A 10,871-nucleotide genomic window follows, 5' to 3' on the forward strand; every position below is an offset into this window, starting at 1 on the left:
TATAGAAATGTTTTAAAGTTTTCTTTTAGGGTAAGACTAATTAGAAAACGGAGTAAACTAAATTAGCTGTGTGTAGGAGCGAACTTTATTCATGATTTTAAACGTAAACATGTTAACAAAATTAGTCAGCGATCATTGCAATCATTGGTTGCAAATGGACAGGTTCAAGACATGTAGCTCGATCCAATAGGCACAAGTAGGTTAGTGCAAATAAGTTACCATACCCCCCGACACATATATACACCCGCGCGCGCGCACACACACATACAAATATGTAAATAACGTTTGATAGTGTACAAGATAAAAAAAATACTTTAACAGACAAAATCCAATACTTTTTCTATGTTGACGGGGGTAATGTGGGCTCGATCCCAGCGGACCCAGCAAGTCAGCGCGACACATGTTGATACAAACAGTTATCTCACAGTGGACTTGTGGAATCTTCACACATGAATATTCTACCTAGTTATTGAAGTTAGGCCTTGAATAATTGCTTTGAAACGCGTTGAATTAAACAGTGTAGCGAGGTTAGGAGAAGACCCCTCGACGTAGTCTGCGCTCTCATACGTCTCCTATATATGACGTAGACGTTAATTGCGTCGCAAAATGATTGTTTCTTTTCACATCGCTGCGCGTCTCTAATTATCGGAAGCGCCATCAAAGCCCCCGTATTGGAAAAAGCCAAGCTATTGAACTATTGCCGTGGAAAAGGCCGTTATATTTGCCTGCTGGCAGCTCGCACTATTGAAAAAAGTTAAAGATGGGATGACTATTGGTGCTCGCGGACCCTCTGGAGAAGGTCTACTTCACTATCGGCAGCCAGGGAACCGTTCTCCACACTACTGGTGCTTGGGGGAGAATGGAGGTCAGCCTTGAGTGAATCCACACACCAAGACGAGCCGTGAGGTAATCCACACACCGACCACCCCACCAGCGGGTGAGGTTACCTTACCTTGAGGTTAACCTTGAGGTGCTATAGTGGGGCTTGGCGTCCCTGTCGTCCCGGTCGTCGACCAGGTCCTCCTCGTTGCTGGACTGGTCAACCAGGACCACGTGACCGCTTGAGGAAGGGGTGGTCGCTAGGCCTCGCTGGCAGCACCAACGTCCAAGTAATCACTGTCACGGTCAACACCATTTCTTTCCAGTCTTCATTGTTCATATTCACATTCCTCCCACACTCTTTGCATCTTCAACCCATTCTCCGTGAGAGCGTTTTTACACTCGACTTCTCTCTCGCTCCCGCTCTAAAGAGTTTCCCACTTCAATGGCAGCTCTATGCATGATATCACACACCCTCGACCAAGCGAAGCCGATTCAAACACTACTCGTTAACTAGCTCTCTCGTTACACTTTCGCTAAACTTTCCCAGCTCTAATTAATTACCTCTCAATCGTGAGTCTTCTCTTGTTAACTTAAGTAACAAGAGCTCTTATCACTGAGTAGAGAGTCACTTGTGCACACCAGCCTCGCCTCCTGCTGGTATTGTGCACGCCCCCGTACAGGACGTGCACAATACGTCCTGTACGAGGTACAGGACCCGTTATTACTGAACACTCTAAAGGCTCTAGGAGACTTACGGAACGGATAGCAGATTCAGGAGCCTTATAGTACAAATTCCAAAAGCCTCTTACAGTACAAAAAGAAAATTTCAGCAGCCTTACAATACTGGCTGAAGATTCCAGGAACTTCATAGAACATACGGATAACTACAGGACCCTTACAGAACATAGAGAACACTTCAGGGCTTTATAACACAAGCAGGTCACTCAAGAACTCTTACAGTACAGAAAGAACACTCCAGGAGCCTGATAGTGCAGTCAGAAGACTCCATGGAGTCTAACAGTGCAGACAGAAGACTCCATGGAGTCTTACAGTACAGACAGAGAGCTCTAGGAGACTGACAGTACAGACAGAGGTCTCCAGGAGCCAGACAGTATAGACAGTGGACTCGCATCTCTCTTCTTCAAATTGAATTTGTTCGTTCATGTTGGTTGTCCATAAATTGTGTTTGTCCATCACACTTTATTTGTTTCTTTGCTTATATTTTATTTTGTTTACCTTCGCTTTATTTTTATTTACTTGAATTTAACCTACATTTTTTTTGGTTACTTTATTAGATGAAAAAAGTTCTGAATGAGGTAGTGAGTGACGGGGAGAGAGCGTAAGTAAATGAGTGTAAGGGAATGAGGAACAGAGAGAATGAATGAGGAATTGGGTAGTGATTGAAATAATAGATTGAGTGAGTTTGTGAGCTGTTGAGTTAATGAGCCAGTGATTAAGTGCAGTCTCAATGCACAGTTGGCTTCGTTTTCGACTCACACTCTGGGATCCGATTCCCGGGCGAGACAAAAATGGCTGTTCACTTTTATTTGCACCTTGTGCATCTGTTCATCTTGCAGTAAATAGGTACCTTGGAGTTACACAACTGGGGGGGGGGACTGTATCTTGGGGAGGGTCAGTTATTTAATGTGGAGGGGAACGTCGATATATACCTTAGGTATATATAAGATAGAACACACCTTTTTCGGTTGATTCTGTTGCACTGCTGTAAAATGTAGGCCTCTTCGTCTTCAGCCGGTATTTACAAAGACGTGAGTCGATTTTTGACTTCCTCAGGCACTGTTATCTTTGTTGAATAGGTAAAAATGTAGCACCCAGCCCACTGCACACACACACACACACACATATATATATATATATATATATATATATATATATATATATATATATATATTTATATATATATATATATATATATATATATATATATATATATATATATATATATATATATATATATATTTATATATATGTCGTACCTAGTAGCCAGAACTCACTTATCAGCCTACTATTCAAGGCCCGATTTGCCTAATAAGCCAAGTTTTCATGAAATAATGTTTTTTCGACGACCTAACCTACCTAACCTAACCTAACCTAACTTTTTCGGCTACCTAACCTAACCTAACCTATTAAGATAGATTAGGTTAGGTTAGGTAGGGTTGGTTAGGTTCAGCCATATAGCTAAGTTAATTTTAACTCCAATAAAAAAAAATTGACCTCATACATAATGAAATGGGTAGCTTTATCATTTCATAGGAAAAAAATTTGAGAAAATATATTAATTCATGAAAACTTGGCTTATTAGGCAAATCGGGCCTTGCATAGTAGGCTGAGAAGTGAGTTCTGGCTACTAGGTACGACATATATATATATATATATATATATATATATATATATATATATATATATATATATATATATATATATATATATATATATATATATATATACCCGTTTCTTTCTCGCTTCTCGTTTTATACACGTTTCCCCGACAAAACTAGTTAAACGAAGAATGCAAATAGCTTTGACTGGTATTCACACTGTGAATGTGAAACCCAGTGAATGAATGACAGAAGGAGAAATAGCGTGAGTGGGGATGAATGCAGGATTGATAAATTCAGTGAATGAACAATGCAATGAGTGAACAGTCCAATGAGTGAACAAGCCAGTGCGTCCCCCAACAGACTCCTACATGTAAACAACGCACTTATGAAGGCAAAATCCATTCCATTATCTAACCTTTGACCTCCATCAAAGTGAGCATTATTGCATAAAAGACCCCATAAACGTTGCACTCTCATCCATAATCCTTGATTTATCTTTGATCTGCGTGAAACCCTAACATTTTGATATAAGCCTCTGATCGGTCTCACTCTGTGTCACTGGGACACTCTGTGTCACGTGGACACCACCACATGGGATACTGGGGCATGTGACACCACCACGTGTAACATTCGGGCGTGTGACACCACCACATGCGACACTGGGGCATGTGACACCACCACGTGTAACATTCGGGCGTGTGACACCTCCACATGCGACACTGGGACGTGTGACACCACCACATGCGACACTGGGACGTGTGACACCACCACATGCGACACTGGGACGTGTGACACCACCAAGTGTGACACTGGGGCGTGTGACACCACCACATGTGACACTGGGGCGTGTGACACCACCACATGCGACACTGGGACGTGTGACACCACCAAGTGTGACACTGGGGCGTGTGACACCACCACATGTGACACTGGGGCGTGTGACACCACCACATGTGCCACTGGAACGTGTGACACCACCACATGTGACACTGGGGCGTGTGACACCACCACATGGGATACTGGGGCGTGTGACACCACCACGTGTGACACTGGGGCGTGTGACACCACCACGTGTAACATTCGGGTGTGTGACACCACCACATGCGACACTGGGGTGTGTGACACCACCACATGCGACACTGGGACGTGTGACACCACCAAGTGTGACACTGGGGCATGTGACACCACCACATGTGACACTGGGGCGTGTGACACCACCACATGTGCCACTGGAACGTGTGACACCACCACATGTGACACTGGGGCGTGTGACACCACCACATGTGACACTGGGGCGTGTGACACCACCACATGTGACACTGGGACGTGTGACACCACCACATGTGACACTGGGGCGTGTGACACCACCACATGTGACACTGGGACGTGTGACTATTCGTTTAGTTGTGTATGTGTATTCGTTCAATTGCTGTGACTAAGCACAGCAATTGAGAATATAAAAACTGGAAGTGCAATTGCAAAATTTCATTAAAAAGATTCAACACAACAAGTGGCAATGCAAGAAATATGTATGTAGCACATAAACTGGACACAGGAATGTATATAACTATGGTAAAAAAAAATTATAATATGCAATGTTGAAGGAATAAATTTCAATTTTAGGCCTGGAGGAATTAAAAAAAAATTATATTGCACAAATCCTTAAATGTTACTAAAACAAGGATTTCTTACTTCACTGGAATTTGAATTTACCAATAACACTCTAGGAGAACAATTAAAATTCAATGAAATTACTGTAAGAAGCAGGAATGTTGAAATCACACAAGAAAACTGTGGGGAGTGGAGTGCTGAACCAGCTCCAATATTGAACAAGTCACTGAATGGTTAATTCACAGGATATTATGGGAATTATGACATAAGTCACTTTTTAGCACTTGGCACGTTGTTCTCAACTAGCAATTACTTATCTCAGGGTTGTAATTTATGAGGATCACCAGTAGCCAAAGTAGGAGAAGCGTCGTGAAGATCTGAAGAGGCCCATGTGAGGCGTGTTTACAAACTGGATGCGATGGCAGCGCTCCTGGCGGCGGTGGCGCGAGACTCAGGGACCCCACACTGTTCACGCTAGAAGCACGAAGATAAATTCTGACGACGACAATATTGCGACGATGGAATAACCAGTTGATACTTGCGACGATGGCTGACGACGATTGCAGTAGCTTGCACCCTCACGAAGCTTGATACTGTCAGCTTGGGCGGCGGTGGTGGTGGTGGTGTAGGTTCCCACGTGGTGGCGCGAGATTCAAAAATGGCTGGCGCGGGAAGCTTCCTTCCTCCTCACTGATGAGTGCGCGTTCTCACAGGAAAATATTGACCCTTACTTCTGAAACGTTGTCCTGGAGTAGTGGTTGATGGCAGGACCCCGGTCTGGCACAATATTTGATGCGTGGGTGGCAGGATGGCGGCTTATGGCGGTGGCGGTGGCGGCTGGAACACGAGGCGATGCTGGGTACTTGAACTTTTCTTTCCAGAAAAAAAATTTCTGGATCCCACTGCTGCTACCAGTATTCGTTTGTCTTGTTCGGGTAGAATGTAGACTCAGTAGTCGCTTCTGTATATATTTATTGACTGAGATAGCAAGGTAAATATCTGCCTAGCCGAGGTCCTTCTACTCTGAGTCTGTGTGGATAACTGAGGCTGCTGGGAGCATGGCTTGATGCTCCTCTGTCTGGCATGACGTCAGAGGCCTACTTGCCTGTGATTGGTTACATTTCAACTGACAGAATTTGAGTATAACATGACACCACCATACGTGACACTGGGGCGTGTGACACCACCACATGTAACAGCTATGTGACCATACCATCAGTGTTGAAGGGGTAAGTGGTCTGGCTTGGCGCTAGTCAATCCTCTACCCAAATGTTTCCGATGCGTACAAAGTAGACGCTGACAGTTGCTCACTAAAGTGTTACATTAAGTGCACCAACGAACAACTTATCAATTTTCAAGTTATCATGTTAGTTTAAGTACTGTGGGAATCACATTCTAGAGTAGACAGGTCTTCAAATAAATAATGAAACTCGAAAAAGTTGCATTTTATTATTAAATTATTTTAGTGTATAAATTATGAACAGGTAAAAAGGAGTTATGAAAGAGAGTAACTTCAATAATCTGTTATAAAAACTTTGATAATATTAACTTTGCATGTTTCTTAGACACTTAGCATAGAAACTTAACAAGATATATATATATTATATAACTGTTCGTGATTATATATATTTGCTAATGCTCATATAATTCAGTATAATCTTCATTCGCATGTTGAGGTCTTAGTAAGATGTTCTCTTAGACTATTGTGGGAGCTTGCAGGCGTCAATAGTGATCGGCTTAACTTAATCGTCTTAAACAGGACGAGTGATGATTCTCCGCCGCGACAGCATCACCACTGATGATTCATAAGACACATAGGAAGAATTAATGATTAATAGAAATCAGTCTGGCTGGCTAGGACACATTGATACATCCACAAAGGACACGGGAAAGGACACAGATAACCCAGATATGGAAGATGTCCAAGAATCTTACATTGTCTAAAAGCAAGATTTTTTGCGTATCCTAAATGAGGCTTCATAGCACTACTACCATCTGCCATAGCCTCCGCCACCATAGCCTCCCCCGTAGCCTCCTCCGTAGCCTCCTCCGTAGCCTCCTCCGTAGCCTCCTCCGTAGCCTCCCCCGTAGCCTCCCCCGTAGCCTCCTCCGTAACTTCGCCCGTAGCCTCGTCTACGGCCGCCGTATTTCTTGTGTTTCTTCCTATATTTCTTAAGTTTCTTCCAAATGGGATTTGGGTCGGCGATGGGGTCAGCGCTGACGCAGGTGAACACCGCCGTCAGCACCAGCAGGAGCACCACCACCACGCTCGCCTGACGAAGGAGAGGAACGCAAGGAATAATATAACACTTCCACGTAAACATGAGCCGTGTTCGGCACCATCACAGCAAAATCTTAAACACACTAAGAGCAAAATTCATCTTCCAGAGCTCCAGGCAAGCAGAAGCCTCGCTCCAAACTATAACCTCACACCAAAGACGGTTTCTATACGATGCAAATACTCACGAGTTTCATTATTGATAGAAATAAAAGACTGAACTAGAAACAAAAAAGTAGCTTCGTTAACACCGGATGGCGACGCAAGCTGAACTGTGTAGTGTCGTGTTGTTTGTGTCGTATTTATACCGTGAGCCAGTGATGGGTGTGTCACACCAGCGCGTCAACAGTGTGGCACCAGCACTCGTTCACAGGGGAGAGTATCGACCTTACACGAGGTGTGACTGCTGCTGCGGGAGATGGTAAATGATATCAAGATCCGTGGAGGTCAGGCGCGACGATCATGTGAAGCAGGCGACCGTCAACTCACCTGCTCCACGGACTCACCACTCGACGAAAGTTGCTGTTGATTTACGGTTTGTTAACACATAAACATCCACACACGCACGCATGCGCGCGCACACACACACTAGTAAACTAGGTCCTCGCAGTCGAGCGGACCACGCTCGGGAGTAGTAATCCAAAGGGGTCCAGAACCGATCTGCCGAACGAAACAGAAGTAAATCGGCAGAATTTATTTCACTTGATGCTCCTGTTTACCTAGGGTAACAGACAGGCGGCAGTAAACTACAGGTCAGTGCCCTTAACTTGCATACTATGCAAGGTGCTGGAGAAAACTGTGAGAAAAAAGCATCACCAACTCAGGTTACAGGATAGTAAATCTTGCGTCAAAGGTTTATTAAAATTCTTTGACCAGGCTACAAACAATAGACACGAAAGAGAAGGTGGGCAGACTGCATATTTTTGGATTGTCAAAAGACTTTTGACTCAGTATCCCATGAGTGACTTGTATATAAGTTGCAAAAGCAGATAAGAGCGACAGAGAATTAAGGTGAGTGAGGCGTGAGGTCTCAGAGTGGCGAGATGTCACTCGGTTCACTTAGTTTTCGGACCTATCCTGTTTCTTTTATATGTAAATTATCTTTCGAAAGTAATGGACTCACTCCTCTCACTGTTTGGTGATGCAAAAATTATGATAAGGAGGAGTAAGACAGAGGAGGACAGTAAGAGAAGAAATGAAGAGTTGGACAAAATGTATGAATGGTACGACAAATGGCTACTAGAATTTAATTATAGTAAATGTAAAGTAATGAAGCGAGATGTAGGGAGCAGCAGTCGAGATACAAGATCCAAACGTAAGATGAAATCCATCATGAAACGAGCAGAAAGATACAATTAAGGGTTAATGTCTCATTGACCCTGTCTCTTGAATACCTTATCAATAGGATGCCATCTGTGGCATATGCCAGGTTTGCATTCAGAACTGCCTTTAGAAATTACCTGGGAGTTAGACAGCTGGTATGGGCTGCTTCCTGGGGGTGTGTAACAAAGAAGGAGACCTGGTCGAGGACAGGGCCGCGGGGATGCTAAGCCCCGAAATCATTTCAAGATAGCCTCGAAAAGAATGAGGTTTAAGGGCGCTTTACACTGCCTACGTGAGACAAGTCTTAGAGTATGCCACCCCCCATCATGGAGTTCCCACCTGAAGAAATACATAAGAAAACTGGAAAAGGTTCAGAAGTTTGCGACGAGGCTCGTCCTAGAGTTACGAGGGATGGGGTATGAAGAGTGACTGAAGGAACTGAACCTGACGACACTAGGAAAAGGAGGGAGAGGGGCAATGTTAGAAACATATAAAATACTTAGATTAACAGATTGGAAAGATGGGTAGAGTTGCGGGATCCACGAGTCAATGCTCGATTCTGCAGGCACAATAGGTGAGTACACATACACACCCTCACGTGCACACACACACACACACACACACACACACACACACACACACACACACACACATATGTTGCCTCGCGGCTAAGTGGACAGCGCTCTGGGGTCGTAGTCCTAAGGGCCTAGATTTGATCCCCGGCAGAGGCAGAAATAAAGTGGCGGAGTTTCTTTCACCCTGATGCCTCTATTCACCTAGCAGTAAGTTGGTACCAGGTAGTTAGACAGCTGCTACGGGTCGCTTCCTTGAGATATGTATGTGTGTGTGTGTGTGTGTGTGTGTGTGTGTGTGTGTGTGTGTGTGTGTGTGTGTGTGTGTGTGTGCGTGTGTGTGTGTGTGTGTATTGGTATGTGTATGTGTGTGTGTGAAATATGATGTAGAAGACATATTAGAGGAAAAATAACATTGGTTAGAAAGGCGAGGTTCAGGCGCTAATAGCTCGATTCTACAGATACAGATAGTAAATACAGGAGCTATAAGGTGCACGTCACACTGAAGCACCAACGAGGTGACACAACTCATCCCTTTCACCACCAACCAACGCTCAAGGTAACGTAAATATAGACGGACCAGTGGCCAGGCGTCGATAATGTGCGTCGTAAACCGTCACAGTGACGTCATCACACCCTGAGAACTATGAGAGGTCGTCACACTGACGTACCTCAACATTAGAACTATGTGACGGCGTCAAAGTGACGTACTACCACCTTAGAAGAGTGCTGAGGGCAACAGTGACATAACCCCCCATATTTCAGCACTGAAACATGAAGGACATACATAAATTTTAATTAAAAACAACCGAAGTAGGCCTATTGGTTTATGTCTGCAACTCTTATCTTCTTCCCCTCCTCCTCCTCCCCTCTCTCCTCTTCCCCCTCTCCCCAGCATCCCTCTCTTTCCCTCTTCCATGTTCATCATCTTAGAACGCCCCTCTATCTTCTCTTCGTAACATATCCATCCTCTCCTCGTCTAATTCCCCTCTACTTGCCTCTCTCTCTCACCCTCTGTCTCAATCGCTCTCTTCCTTCCCCCTTAACTCCCCCCCCCCTCTGCTCCACTTATCCCTCTGTACCTTTCCCACCCTCTCCACATTTATGCCCAACATCCTTCCCTCTCATAATCCACCAGTATCCTTCCCTCTTTCCCAGCTCTCAGCCTCCCCTGCTCTCTGTCTCTGTCTGTCTCTCTCTCTCTCTCTCTCTCTCTCTCTCTCTCTCTCTCTCTCTCTCTCTCTCTCTCTCTCTCTCTCTCTCTCTCTCTCTCTCTTTCTCTGTCTCTGTAAGGCAACACAATACCAGCAACAAACACTGTAACCACAACGTTATTTTTAACATAATTACTTTGATGCAACATTGTAACAACGTAGTTAAACAACAATGTTGCAACGTTGCGTGCATGTCGGGGTATTATGAATATTATGATTTTTTTGTATTAACACATTTAGGTACATCTGCCGCTACTCTAGACTATATGAAGGGGCTACAGAGAGTGTCAAGAACTACCTACGTGATGCTGAAAATCCTCATCACACAGGAGGATTATAGTCCTAAACCGTCTTTTTTTTATTAATACATTAGGTACATCTGCATTAGTGCAGCTACCCAAGACTATATGAAGTGGAGTAAAGTGTGTCAAAAAAGCAAACTACGTGATGCTATAAAATCCCCATCACACAGGATGGTTAGTCATGCAGAGGCATATGATAGGCAATCTGCACTGGCAGACTCCGGAAGCATTTTGAGGATATCATCAACACAAGATTGAATAAGGTAGCAGTGGTAATAAAAGTCCCCAATCTCGCAGGATGGTTAGTCATACAGGGCCATATGTTTAGTAGCCTGCACTGGCAAATTTTGGGTACACTGTGAGGATATCTTCAAGAATACGAGAGTGAATAAAGTAATTGAAAAGCT

At 44.1% G+C, this 10,871-nt stretch overlaps 2 protein-coding genes across 2 annotated transcripts in view; one reads left to right on the top strand and one right to left on the bottom strand.

Moving 5' to 3' along the window:
* LOC123745928 (keratin-associated protein 9-2-like) overlaps positions 1-6,719 on the top strand; it is a 7,716-nt gene extending 997 nt beyond the window's left edge. The window contains exons 2-3 of the mRNA XM_045727035.2: positions 3,697-4,550; positions 6,614-6,719. Coding sequence (XP_045582991.2) covers positions 3,697-4,550; positions 6,614-6,719 — 960 coding nt within the window. The remainder of the gene's footprint in view (positions 1-3,696; positions 4,551-6,613) is intronic.
* Positions 6,394-9,876, bottom strand: LOC123746116 (protein suex-1-like). Its single transcript, XM_069314366.1, has 2 exons — positions 9,736-9,876; positions 6,394-7,048 (listed from the first exon to the last, which is right to left on the bottom strand). Exons 1-2 carry the CDS (start codon positions 9,874-9,876, stop codon positions 6,764-6,766), a joined length of 426 nt encoding a protein of 141 aa, XP_069170467.1. The 3' UTR covers positions 6,394-6,763.
* Between the last annotated feature and the right edge of the window lie 995 nt (positions 9,877-10,871).

This window comes from Procambarus clarkii, chromosome 78 (assembly GCF_040958095.1).
Source record: "Procambarus clarkii isolate CNS0578487 chromosome 78, FALCON_Pclarkii_2.0, whole genome shotgun sequence".
Lineage (NCBI taxonomy): Eukaryota > Metazoa > Arthropoda > Malacostraca > Decapoda > Cambaridae > Procambarus > Procambarus clarkii.

Excerpts from the sequence above, each read along its gene's own strand:
- LOC123746116 (XM_069314366.1), bottom strand. The coding sequence starts at position 9,876 with ATGATGAACATGGAAGAGGGAAAGAGAGGGATGCTGGGGAGAGGGGGA. Across the intron at positions 7,049-9,735 it reads TGTTTTTAATTAAAATTTAT|GCGAGCGTGGTGGTGGTGCT; the intron begins GTATGTCCTTCA and ends CTCCTTCGTCAG.